Source organism: Chelonoidis abingdonii, chromosome 3 (assembly GCF_003597395.2).
Source record: "Chelonoidis abingdonii isolate Lonesome George chromosome 3, CheloAbing_2.0, whole genome shotgun sequence".
Lineage (NCBI taxonomy): Eukaryota > Metazoa > Chordata > Testudines > Testudinidae > Chelonoidis > Chelonoidis abingdonii.
The window spans coordinates 166,262,729-166,277,289 of NC_133771.1; the positions used below are offsets into that span (position 1 = coordinate 166,262,729).

At 40.2% G+C, this 14,561-nt stretch overlaps 1 protein-coding gene across 1 annotated transcript in view; it reads left to right on the plus strand.

Moving 5' to 3' along the window:
• The window catches only part of WDR26 (WD repeat domain 26), a 44,525-nt gene extending 39,141 nt beyond the window's left edge, over positions 1-5,384 (plus strand). Inside the window, 1 exon segment of the mRNA XM_032781719.2 lies at positions 1,486-5,384. Coding sequence (XP_032637610.1) covers positions 1,486-1,511 — 26 coding nt within the window. The 3' untranslated portion in view covers positions 1,512-5,384.
• Positions 5,385-14,561: the final 9,177 nt, after the last annotated feature.

Here is a 14,561-nt window from a genome sequence, read left to right on the forward strand (position 1 = left end):
TTTCTTGACAGTAATTAAAACATTCAATAAGAATATAAATAATATAGTAAACAACTCTTAAGCCTCAAACAAAATTGCATTTCCTGAAAAAGGCCTCAATTGTCAAACCGCAAAATGATCTGTCTACTTATTCCCCCAAACATATACAGCTGGAAAGTGATGCTATTGGAGGAATCCAGGAACCATTTAAACCCCCAACATGGAGCTAGAGTGGATTATAATGTCCCTAGATACCTCAAGATGGCCTGTGTTCACTGCAGTAAAATAATATTTTTTCTCTAATACTTTGAATATATAAAACATTGTATAAATACTAACTGTTATGCAATAAATAACAAATACTAACCTAACTCTGGAAACAGAAGGAGGGTATTTAGCCTTAAGTGAATTTAATGCCCCTGAAAGGTACTAATAGCCCTGGTGACTAGATATTTACCCAGAGAACTGGTACAGCACAGGCAGTAGAATTGCAAGTTTTTCCCCCACTGCTGTCTCAACTCTATTGAGGAAATTTCCTGTATTACAATGAGGATATGTCAGTTTTCATGGCTATTCAGTTCCGAGCCTTCTACTGAGAGTGCTAACAAACTGAACAGCTGTTTGGTGGTAATGGCTTAAACTAAATCAGCCCTATACTTAGATGTAAAATACTATATATTCTGTTACCAGTCCTGACAAACCCAAAATACTTTTCTGCTCCTGCTCTCCTCATTCCTTTCCCTTCCCATTTCCACCACTGAACGCTAATCTAAAATTTAAGATTTGCCTCCCAAAAGAGAACAAATACTTGTATAACATGAATAACAGGAAAAGTGGGGCAGAGGGGTAAACTTAAAGTAAAAACAATGTGGATTTCTTTTATATAGTGTTCTATGTATAACCTAGGTTGCATAGTTAGATTAGTGTTCTGATACTTCAGGAATCTTTAAAACAAGCAAATGGTTTTTGTAATTGTTTTCACTTAATGTTCTCTGAACTTCTGAAGTGCAACAGGGCTGTCTCCATAGTGACCCTTTCCCAGTATAGATCTATATCTAAAAATTGTCAGAGTAAGTAAGAGATTCCACTAGGAAAAAATCATATCAATTCTAGATCAGTGTCCACTCCATTGCTTATTTTCAGTATCACTATGTTTTTAAATAGTGTGTGTTGAGTAACAAAAAAAACCTCTTCAAATACTGTGTATTAATGTCCTGAAAGAGGGGAGAGGATATTTGGAAGTCAGAGAGCTACTTTTTTTGTTAAAGTGAAAAGATTATTGATTACATACATTAATAGAATGGAAAAGAGTAGCTCCCCTTCAGTGAGGAGGATAAAATCCATAGCACACAATTACTCTGAAGCATGTTAAATTTGTGTGTGTGTGTTACATGTATATAAGTAAGTTATATTTATATATCTTGTAGTGGAGGTTGTTAGACCTTGAAAAATTCCTTATCATCCAAGTTTAATCTTTCTTTTACGTTTCATCTTGTCTTTGCTCAGAGGAATGCAGTAGCATGGATAGTTGATGGCGAATTTGGAGCAGACGACTTCTCTTTAACTTAAAATTAGTCGTATTTTAAAATGGCTTGGGATTTGGTGCAAACAACATGATTGATAGCTGGACAGACATGCTCGTCATGAAAAAAGAACCATTTCTGAAGCCCGATCGGGGCCAAACATTTACCACCTTGCTTCATAGTAACCAGTTGAGATGAAGCACGTCGTCGGAACATTGTTGGACGCCGTGTCGAATTATCCCCCCCCCCCCCATCGGTTGTGAAGAACTGTGCTACATTCAGGCTAACCATTGAACTCAGTATATATATTTTTTCCCCCTGCCTTTTTGTCTGGCGGGCTACTGTTCTTGTTGCTCTTCTGTGTAATGAAGTTTAAATGCTTGTTTGGAAACTTTATTTAACAGTTTAGAAGGCTTGATAGAAAGAGTGCTTTAGTCTGAGGAGTATACATTGGATAGGAAAGTATTTCCGTCTCTTGTTTCTCTAAATCTCTCTCTGCCTTATTTAGCTTGAGATCTTTGCAGCTTGGTTCATGGACTCTAGCCTTGCCCGTTGCGCAGTATCTATAAATCCAGACGATAAACCAGTGAACTATGTCAAAAGCACTCTGTGTCACACTTGACAAAAAGTTTTGTACTTTTCACATAGCTCGTTGCCCTGTAAAGGGGTTAACAGCACAATTTTTTTAAAAAATAAATTATTTCTAGGATTAAAGTGACTTCATTTGTATACATTTGGAATTTAAACCAGCTTAAAAACAGTGTCGTGAAATGCAGTATAACTGATGCTCTTTTAGAGTGTCATGCAAGACATGGTCAAAAGCAGTGGCTGGAAAGAGTTTTACACAGGCTATGTAAAGTATTCTTTTAAAAGAAACCTCATTTCCCATCTTAATGAAGAAACAGAATTATTTAGAAGTGAGAGCTGTTAAAATGCACCATGAGACTAATAGTTTATTAAACAGACAAAGGTCAGTTTTTAGATTACATAAATATGTGCAACAAGTTTCTCTTAACTTGTGCAACAGTTCTGATAAAAGCTTAGGAAGGCTCTGAAACAAGGATAATGCTGTTTTGCTTTGTAATTTTAAAACTTAGTAAAAGTACCTTTATCAGCCAAATTACAATACATATTGACAATTTGTATAATTTTCCCCTAACTTAAATACAATTGCAGAATTTTCCTTAGTATTTGACTAACAAAGATGCATGGATTTTTGTTTTTTTGGGATATTTTGAAGTTTACAGGTTTAAATGTGTCTGCTGGACCTTGTTCTGTGCTGGTGATGTGAATAGCCTGACACTTTTAGGAATGGTTCCCTAATGTCCTATTAAAAAGACAATTTGAGTACTCTGTCTCAAAATAAACAGGTGGCCTGGTATCTCTAGTGTGCTTCTGCACTACTTGGTAGATGATTATGGAATGGTGTTAGGTTTCCCTCTTATCAACTGGATGATGAAGGTAGTATCAGGGCTGCATGAAGTAAAGAGGGAGCAGGGAAGAAGGCAGGCCATCATGAAAGATGTGAACAAAAGGGTGGATGAGTCTCCTGCAGGGACTAAGTACGTACTGTAGTGTCCTCCTTGTTTGGGTGAAGAGATAACTTTGCCATTGTCCATGGGAAGAAAAAACAGACTCGTGGTTGGGTAATGGGAATGGAGGAAATAACACAGTAATAGGACCCTTTTTAAAGGGTGAGGACAGGCCCCAAATAGGTACTCCCAAGGCATATAATACAAGAGAGATTCTAACAGATTATGGCCATTAGGTTCTTTGACTCACTTGCATGTTATCTTAAACACTTAAAAATGTATAGACAATTTTTGTTGAGACCAACCCTTAATTTGACCTCATTCTATATTTTGATATTTTTCCATCTGAAATAAGAACCGAATGTCAATACCTTCAGTTTAGTTCATTTGTCTTCAGCTTTCTAAAATTACTTTAAAATTCAACTGAAATGCTTTTTAAACATATAAAATATTGTTTAATATTAGAAATCAATATCTATGTAGACTTGGATTACAAACAAACTTTCAACCAAAAAATGGAAAATTAGTTCTCTTGACCTGCTAATTCTGGAGATCAACATTGTTTCTTCTGCCACTATTAATGGCATATCATAGCATGAAGATGATAGTCTTGGTTCTGTGGTGTCAGTGATAGTACAGCTTGCAGGAGAAGCAAAGAACACTGAGCTCAAGTCTTGGCAGGCTAACCATTTTGGTTTAAATAAAAGTTGTAAAGCACTGTCCAAAATTTAGATATTCATCTTCAAAGTAGTGTACAATTGCTAACAGCAACTGTGCTGCTATTTACAACTTTCAAGGCTTTACATATATTCTATTAATTTGGCATTTTAAGCATTGTTAGAGCTTTACACTCTCCTTTAAACCTGAATAAAAATCTCTTCTCCACTAAGAGCAAGTAATGCTGTAACTGAAGGGTTTTTTGTTTGGTTTTTTTAACCCTTTATACTTTTTAGATGATGTGGAGCCCATTTTGTTGCAGTTTTTGGGTGAACAAACACACACTGACATCACTGGGAATTGGTGTGTGTAAGGAATGTGGGATCAAGCCCCTAATATAAATCCAGAAGATTGATTTGTGCTTAGTCATTTCACAGGATTTTAAGCATAGTGCCTGTAGCTGAAACTATTAGCAGAGACTCCATATCTAGTGCAAACTACACTAGAGCACACTTGAGTCAGTACCTTCCCTTTCATTGAGATATGTGACAAAGAATATTAAACTTTAATTCTCTCTTGCCAAAATACATATTGCCTCCCTGCAACCTCCAAATTCAAGAGCTTCGGGACTTTAGAGTCTACTCCTAATGTATAGGTGGTGAACACTTCAGAATGGGGTTAGTGAGAAGCACATTTTGAGATTGCCACTTAAATTTAGTTATGTAACTCAACTATGCAATATAAATGGGAAGGCTTCTGCACCAGCTAGGTGGTGTGGTTCATTTCTAGAAGTCTGTCTTACCAAGTTTGCTATATATACATTGTGCCTGCATCTTACATGTGATATGCAGAGACTGGTAGAAAGGTGAGACTGTGGCAAAGCCAAGCTTTATGGTACTTAGTCTGACAGCAAGATTACCTGTAGGCCTATAGGCAGTGAATGATGACTGGCTACTGTTCTAGGCTCTAGACCAAAAAGAGCAGCCTAAACTCTTTTTCACATGCTACCACATAGTCATAATGTATGGTTTGAAAAGTACCAATACTTTTTGCCCATAGACCAAAAATAAGACTTTGGCTATGGAAAAAGCAAATTCAGTAGACTCATCTGCAGTGTGTTAATTTCCATGTGCTTAAAAATGTTCTTAGGCTGGGATCTAAGGATTGGAGCAAATAAGAGTCATATTTATCCCCAGCTATCAGTTATTTCTAGTAACTGATCCTAAACTTCTGAAGGAACATACTGTAATCTTGGGTTTTTTGCATTTTTTTTGTAGCTGTTGATTAAAATATTTACAATAGCTACTGATTATCAGCAATGTAAATCTTTCCTGAATTATGCTTAACCATTTATCTGAATGTGCCTGCACTGTTCAGGTAAGTAGTTTTCTGAGAGAGGAGATGGAACACAAAGGGGGAAATAAGCTGCTGTTACAAATCTTTCTTTGAAAAATGTAACTTTATGTCCAATTCCCTCACTCTTTTAGTACAAGTTCAAGTGTAAAAGAAGTAACCTTAATCATTTTAAAACTTGTGCAAAGATGCAAGCTGGAATACTAGCTAACTCTTGCCAATAACTTGTCATCCTGGTTTCAAGCAGGTAACGTTTAATGCGATCAATTCACTATTGGCAGTATGTGTGTCTAGTAGCATCTTGCTGCACCAATAAATAATGCTCCCAGACCAAACAAAAGTTTGAAGGTTTCTTTATTAGGATATTGCTTCCTGGAAAGTAGAGCTGACACAGTCAGTCTGTGTTGAGTAGACTATATATGTAAAGGTGGGAGAAATCAACATAGAAGTCTAGTTTACAGCCAGATTTGTTGGCTGATAATGTGAGGGACGACCAGAGAGGAGAGAAGACAGACTTTCAGTAGACTCTTGTTCATATCCCTAAAACAGTAAGTTGTCTCAATTTTAATTTATTTGAAACAATTGCTAAAAAGAGGAGCCTCAATCCTATATATGGCTTTAAAAAAATACACATTGGTTCGTGTCCATTTTCAGCTGCCATACTTGATTTAGGAAGAACTGCTAATTTTAAAGACAATTAGCAAAACTTCATTAACTCTTGTACACTTTTCTTTTTAAAACAGGGTGGACTTCATTGAATTGTGCAGTGTTGAATTGCTGCAGTAGCTGCCTCTTGTTGCTGAAACACAAACTATAAACCCATTTCCTGTCTGCTAAGCCAGATTACCTGGGTTCAGTAAAACAGCTAAGTGTGAACGTTTTCCTATTTGGTATATATGAGAGAGAGAGAGAGTGTGTGTATGTGTGTATTACATAGACATGGAACTAAGTGTTCTAGGTACTGGTCATGTTCTGTTTCATACTTTAAGTCACATTGTGTGTATGTGAAGTATCCTCTGACTACAGGCATCAGTTCATATCAGTATATTTTTATAAATTTGAAATTCAGTGTGCCCCATCTTTCACTTAAACATTTTTCATTGTTAGGGTAATGTGCTAGATTTGAATCTTAACATTTTTAGGCACAGATGGAAAAAAGTCATTGGCTCCTTGAAAATGTATGGGGTAAAATGGATCATCAAAGCATGTATGTACTTACAAACCAAGCTGTAGAGATCAAGAAAAGAACTTTACTGTTGATCTCAAGATTTCTAAATTGTCAAGATTTATATGGAGTTGTGGTGGAACTAGTTAACACTTAGAGCTTTTGGTATGTAATGACTATTTGCTATGGACTGATATTAAATGTTTCAAAGGATTGCGTTCTTAAACTTTCTGGATTTTTGTTACTGTCCTCTTGGATTATATTAAGTAGTTTAAATTTCTTTGCTATATTATTACATTAAAATATAAGAATGTTGGGTCTCATATTTATTTTCACTTGTTTTACTAATTATTTACAGAACACCCTTTAACTTTTTTATTTTATAAATGTGTAGTATTTTAAACATATCTTTAAAAAGAAAATTGTTTAATTGGAACTACATAATTTCTGATTTGTTTTTATTAGGGTTTTTTAAAAGAAAAGTACACTTTTTCCATGTCAGTGCACAGCACTTAACAGAAATGTTTGTATTCCCTTTCTTCAGTTCAATAAACAGAATGAATAACTGGACCGAATAGTTCTTAACCTCCTAACCTTCAGTTACATGGCTGTCAATTGGCTATTTCACCTCAGATTTGACAGTTAAAAAAAGAACTTTCAATATTTGAGCATTTTTAGTGAATATTTTCCCAAATATGTATTTGAATCTAACTTAAATGAAGCTGCACCTTTCTAACTTGGCTCAAAATATCCATTTTGACTCCTAGCCTTTGCTAGCTCAGGTTTAACCTACACTGCTGTTTTTTGTAATACTTGACACTTATAGCACTTTACTTTCTAGCATCTGTCTGTGCTCATCTATATTCTATGAAATGTGTGCGCTTTCAAAACACAATATAAACACTGACTGACTAATCCTTCCCATTCATATTAGAGAGCAATCTAAACAGTAGATGCTATAGGGTAGGGATTGTCTTATTTTTATACAGCACCTAGTACAGTAGGGTGCTGCTACATTGGACCTCCAGGTAATGCTGTGCAGCAGTATTAAACTACTTCTTTGGATAGGTATTTCCCAACCACCTTAAGCCAGGTCCTGCTTGAGGCTAGCATTGAAACTACAGTGTTGACTTAAAGGAGATTCCTACTACTAGCTTCCTCTTTTATTGCGTCAAACATAAACCGCATGTGTTCACTTCCCGTGCTATTTGTTCTCTTACCTGATACCATGATGTTGATGCCAGTCGCCACCATCTAAAAGTTAAATTTTCAAATAAGCACCTTCTGTGCTTTCTGCTATGGGGCTCCTTACAAATTTGGAGGAAAGGTTTTGTAATCCTCTGCAGAGTCACATCCTTGTCCTTTCAGTTCTTTCTTAACTCTTCTTTTCCATAACACCTACAACAATCTTGACAGAGGCAGCTGCTGTCCTGAATTCACTGGCTATCAGACTGACTAATATTGTCACAATGTTTCCTTTTTGTTCTTCCTGGCTGTGTCTACCTGTTGCCTTTTGTTATATACTTTACTGTAAACTTTTTCGAGTGCTGGGACCCTTTTTGTGTGTGTGTGTGTGTCTGCACCGTGCCTAGTGCAATAGCTCTTAGGCACTACCACAACGATTAGTATAAAACTGTACCAGTTTGAAAAGACATCATCTCCTGTTGGTAGCTATTGTTAATTAGATGCTACCACTATTGTATGGTACTTATTTTAGGAGCAAATCACATGGTAGCCTTATTCCCTCTGTGTGTTACCATAGGAGCATAGAACTAGTTTTGGCGTAGAGTACTAGTCACTGGGTGTAAGAGTAGTGTAATTAGGGCCCCTTAGTGAGATTAGGCTTTAATCCTTCTGATGAGCTTGCTTAGAGGAAAAAAAAAATACCATAGCCTTATTCTCCCTAGCAGACACCTCTGCCTCCATGGATTGGACAGGAGTTTTGCCAAATATTTTATATGCCTATAGCAATCATACTGAAAATCACAGTGATGTGTTTTTTAAATGACAGGAAAGCTTCTGACAGAGGCCTTAACAAACTGGAGTTTTCTGGAGAGCAAGCAAACTAGCTGGTCTTTGTTTTGGGCTGGAGAAGCAAGGTTTGTGAAGTAGCATGAAAAAGTTAAAGCCCAAGGATGATGTATACTTTTAGCAAGTTTTTAAGGGCTTTCTGTAAAGTGATACTAAAACACTTTTTTGTTCACAAAGTAGTACACTCCCTCCTGTTGATCATCTAGAATACATCTTTCTCACAACCGGGAAATTCGAGTGATAGATTCTAAAATCTGAGTCAGTCTACTGACTTGTATAGTAAGTCTGGATTTCATTCTACCTAATTTAATTGCCAGCTGGAAGTATGAACACTCTACTATGCAATCCTCTCGGGCTATTTGTGCTCAGTGTCTTCTGATAATTTCCTTAAAGTCCTCAGGATGTGCTATGGTTCTGTAGGGTATTGGCACTCATGTCCATCTAATAAATTGTATTGTTAGCACTTCCTACAGCTGCTGCAAGTATGTTATATGCACATGAATAAGAGGGGAAGTGACCTATGCAATGGGAGGGAAGGGCCCTATAAGATCCATATTGTTCAGGTTCTGAAAGTCTGAGATACTGCTGTTGTTGTGAAAACCTGTCTTGGTTAGTATTACATCTGCATGTGACAGTTTCAACCGTTGAGCCAATATATTAAATAAATATATATATAGAGAGAGAGCAATTTTACTCTCAGAAAACAAAGTGGCTAGAGCTATGTTCATATGTGAGTAGTTTGATACTGTAATTAGCAAATTACTAGAATGACTATGAAGCATAGTTCCTTCAAGTGCTTGTTTGGCCAGCTTCCCTATAGCTGCTTATCATGGGAGAGATTGGAGTGAAAGTCATGCTAAGGTACTGCTGGGGGGTAGAGGGTAGTTGTAGAATAACAGATGGTTTTTGAGTGGTTTTTCCATTCACTGGTAGATGTTACCAACAACAGTATATATATCTGCAGAAATTAGGAAGGGAATCTTCTTAGTTTAACAGTACCAGCATCAAGGCTTAGGCTGAATTGGGTCTGCGATGCCTACTTTTCACAAAGTGAATTCCAACCATCATCACCTAAAAGTCAATAGAAACAATTCAAATGGTCTGCTATGTATGTATTAATATAGGGTCTCATTATTTTTCTTACTATCTCAATGCGGTAGCACTATCTGAAATTTTCTTAGCCTCTGCAGTGTAATTATACATTGAGACTAGTGTCATTTCATTATGAAATACCATTGAATAACTTAGTAGCTATCAGGTGACAGAAAGCAAGACTTCCCCTTCCTGCGCTTTCCCCTCTTAATCACCCTGAACCTACTGGATGTCATGGCATTAAATGAGCCATTAGTTTTATAGCAAGGTCTGAAATCCTGTATTGCCAAAGAGCAAGTGCAAAAACCCTAAACTTTAAACAGTCTGTAAATATGAAGAAATGTTCATGGTTGCTCTGTCACCATTTACTTGCTTCAGCCTGATTTGAATGTATGGGGCAACGGTCACTGCTCTGAGCAGTGATTCTGTGCTAAGAGGGTGAAGTGCAGCAGCTATCTAGGAAAACTACTCATTAATATGTCTTTTTTCCAGATAGCGTTTCTAGGACTGAATCAGCTTGGTGCTGAAATAATTAAGGGTATGTTTCTATTGTCTCTTCCCTCCCCCTCCCGGAGGCTCACTCCTAGTTGCAGACTCATGCTAGCAGAGATCAACCTACTGCCCTAAAAATAGCATGGATATTGCACCTCACGCTCTCAAACCCACAGTAATGGAGAGTGCTTGATTCCCTGAAAATAGCAGAATATGCCATGAGGACTTCACTGAGAGGATGCCATATTAAAGTTACTAGAGTCCTGAATATGACCTACTGTGAGTACTTCAGTCTACAGCTTGATAGCTTGAGCCCCGGTGTCTGTGCTACTATCTGTAGTGCATTAGCTCAAGCCACATGAACATGCATCTCCCAGCTGTAGTGTAGACACAGCCCCTGCTCGCCTTGCTGGTGGGATGTGACTTTCTTTTCAGGATCTAGTTTTCATAAGTGGTGACAATGTGTACATAACGATTAGAAGATGGGGGATTTGGAAAGATTTTCTTTTAAAAAGAAGGCAGCTTTAGTCTTCTAGTACAACTTTCCAGATGGCAACGTGATTAGGATTCTCACTATTGGTCCTCACCTTGGCTGTTCCTTGCCTTGCTTCCTGCCTGGAATTACTTTTGAATGACTATCAGTTAAATGCTCCTTGTATATATTAATGTTTAAAAACTATAAATTGAGGCACATGTCCAGCTACAGCAAACTTTCCTTTGTAAGCCCCACACTTCCCCCTGTAGCCCTCAAGTACAACTCTTTATTTGCCTACGGGCAATTTCAAGCAAATCGGTCAGTACTAGCAGTGGTCAGAGTGCTGTTGACAGCTAGTCTACAGCATTTTCTACCACCACTTGAACCTGCCACCATCTTGCAGTTATGTTAAGAGTTCCAACATAATGCCTTTGAACTGTTGACATTCATATGGAGAAAACACCTTGGATATGATGGCACTTAAAGGGATTGGGGAAGAGGTGAGCTTCTGAAGTCTCCCACATGTCACTGTTTCAGGGAAATATGGTAAGAAATGTAGGACAATACAGTAGAGAGCATCCATTTAGCACAGCAATAGGCTATGAATTTCAAATGTTACACTTGTTAGTGCCTGGGTACTTAAGTTATCTTAACATGCATCATTTTGTGACATCTTAGACACCAAAAGTTGCAGTACAAACTTGTGTGAATGGATGCTGCTTGGTTCCCTGAAACCAGTGGAATGCACCAAGAGGACTTCATAGAGAAGAGGTGATAGTTACTTCTGTCCTGAATGCAACCCACAGTGAGCACTTGACCCCCCAAGTCAAGTGTATCCAGGAGGCAGAGGGAGCCTATAGTTGGAAACCTGAGTTGTAATCAGCTGTGTCACTTATGCTCTCTGCACCTCTCATTTCCCATCTGTAAAGTGGGGATAGTACTTACACAGCTTAGTAAAGCACTCTTGAGACCTGTGGACAAAAAGCATTAGATGATACTGGTATTAACACTACATGTTCACTTTGCTTTGTATCCTCATCTTCCTCCACTTAGCCAATCTTTTGAAGCAGGGTTTCAGTTGACCTGCAGATAAAATTCAAAACACTTGTTCTTTTCAGCTTAGCTCTTGGGGGGTAGGGAAGAGCATACCTTAAACGATGCCTTTTGCATTGTTTCTGCTCCCAAACGACTGTTCGGCTCCTGATTTAGTTATCTAGGGTATGGCTACACTTACAGTTGTACAGCGCTGGGAGTTACAGCTGTCTTCGTACAGCTGTGTAGGGAAAGCGCTGCAGTGTGGCCACATTTGCAGCACTGTTGGGAGTGGTGCATTGTGGGCAGCTATCCCACAGAGCACCTGAACCCATTTTGGTGCTGTGGGTTGTGGGAAGGGGACAGGTCATTCCCCCGCTTCCTGTCCCAACGCCCCGTGGTGCATCGCTACACATCCCAGCAGTTTGGTGCCATTGAGAGTCTGCAGCGCGATTTCTGTTTAGAAATGGAGCCCAAGCTGCTGAGGAGTTTGCTGATGAATGTCGCCAGCACATCACGTTTGGCAGTTGAGCTATTCCTTCAGCTCCAAAGTGAGTGAGGAGTCCGACGATGATATTGATTTGCCTGACACGCGTAACAATGAATTGCTTGTGGCAGTAACGGACATGCTCAGCACCGTGGAATGCTGCCTTTGGGCTCGAGAAACAAGCACTGAGTGGTGGGATCACATCGTCCTGCAAGTCTGGGATGATGAGCAGTGGTTGCAGAACTTTCGGATGAGAAAAGGCACTTTCATGGGACTGTGTGCTGAGCTTGCCCCCACCCTGCGGCGCAAGGACACGAGATTGAGAGCTGCCCTGTCAGTGGAGAAGCGGGTGGCTATTGCAGTCTGGAAGATGGCAACTTCAGGCAGCTACCGCTCATTTGCGAACCAGTTTGGAGTGGGAAAGTCGACCGTTGGAATAGTGTTGATGCAAGTTTGCAGGGCCATTAATCGCATCCTGCTAAGAAGAACAGTGACTCTGGGGAACGTGCAGGACATTGTGGATGGCTTTGCACAAATGGGTTTCCCTAATTGTGGAGGGGCGATAGATGGGACGCATATTCCTATTGTGGCACCACCCCACCTGGCATCGAGTACATTAATCGGAAGGGGTATTTGTGGTTCTCCAAGCGCTTGTGGATCACTGTGGGCATTTCATTGACATTTTACACAGGATGGCCTGGAAAGGTGCATGATGCACGCATCTTTCGGAACAGTGGCCTGTTCAGGAAGCTGCAGGCCAGGACTTTTTTTCCCAGATCGCAAGATCACAGTAAGGGACGTTGAAATGCCCATTGTGATCCTTAGAGACCCCGCTTACCCGTTAATGCCATGGCTCGTGAAACCGTATACAGGGAAGCTTGACAGGAGCAAGGACCGGTTCAGCTACAGGCTGTGCTGGTGCAGAATGACTGTGGAGGTGCATTTGGCTGTTTAAAAGGCACTCGGAGATGTCTTTATGGGAAGCTAGACTGGGGGAAAGCAGCATCCCTGCGGTTATATCCCGTTGCTGTTGTACCCTCCATAATATTTGTGAAGGAAAGTCGGTAAAATTTCAGTGAGGAATGGACCTCCGAGGTTCAACCTGAGAGGCTGCAATTGCACAGCCAGAGAAGCAGGGCTACTAGAGAGGCCCAGCACAGGGCTACAAGATTAGGGATGCCTTCAAGGAGCAATTTGATGTGAAACCAACAGTAAATGTTTTGGTGCTTTGCATGGAGTGAAGTGCAAGTGCTTAAAAATGATTGCAATGTCTGTTTCCCTTGGGGGTACAGTATGTTTCACTCTTCTGCAAAATAACTGTTTTTAAAATGCCAAGAAATCAGTTATTCATAAAAAACAGTACATAAAGGGCCAGGGGGGGTAGGGTGCTGAACTGTACGTCAGAGGTTTGAATATGTCCTGCCTGGATGCTGTGCAATGCCCTGCTGCACTTCAGGATAATATGCTGCATGGTGATGGGGGTTGAGTTCATAGGGTAGGGTCCGTAGTTCTTGGGCTGGTAAGTGAATGTACAGGTGTTGGGGCAGCAGGTGTGGTAAGAACGAGGATGCTAGAGAAGGGGGTTTGGTGGCAAACAGCTGGGGCACAAGGGAGAGAGCTTTGGGATGGGGGCAGGGGTTACACCGATTAGTGGATCTCCTGCATGGCTACGAGTGACTGCACACAGTCCGTTTGGCGTGCCAGGAGGCTTATCAGCTGCTTTGTGCTTTCTTGTAGCCAATTCCTTTTCTCCTGCTTTTGTGTTTCCCTCCACTGATGCATTTTCTCTCTTCAGTCCTGCAGCCTCTTATTCTCTCTGGCAGACTGATTCATAACTGCTTCACCAAATCGTCTTTGCTTTTTCTTGGTTTCCTCTCAAAGTTCTGTGTCTTTCAGCAGGCTGTGATACAGCCGGAGGATTCAAGGACACTAAAAAACAGAAATAGAAACATTTATTACAGAGGCTGCCGTTGTTTATTAATCACAGTGAAGGAGTTTGTAGACTACTTGTAGCATCATTTTACACATAGCAAACATAGCACAGAGATGCCACAACAGCGAAGACATCGGTGAGTAATGGGGAATGAGTGATTAATGAAGCCATGTGCTGCTGCGGCTCACCTGGGAAGGGGAGCTGCTTGAGTCAGGGCTGCATGGGGTTTCCGTGCATTGGGGAAAGCAGAGAGCAGTTGGGGGGACCTGCACTGAACTATCCTTCATGAACTATCCCTTCATTTTCCACAGGATTTTATCCTGCCATATTCTCGCTGCTGGAGTTACCTGGAAGAGCGGGAGGGTCTTCTACAGCAATGTGGATTCCGCCCTGTCCTATTGCAGCTTGCCTGTATGCAGCAGTAGTCCGTCCTGCCCCTTCACGGCACAGACGCATTAGTGACTGGGACAAGGACCACAGTGGCTTCTCCTATAAACTTGCGCAAGTGCATTGCCACGCTCTGGCTGAAATTCTGAAAGATTACAGAGCCTGATTTACCGCAACGTTGATAGACCACATCATATGGGCTATTCCACATCTAGGCATGCATGCAGGCATCCATAACCCCCACCCTCTTCTCCCAAACAGTTCCATCCTAAAAAATAAATCTGCTTACCGGGAACCTGCTCTTCTGCTGCTTCTTCACCAAGAAGTTCCAGCTGGTGCGACTGGCTAGTTCTCTTGAAGAGCTCCTGGCTTGACAAGAGCTCCTGGCTGCACGCCTCCTGGGACTTCAGGGTGTCTCCCACC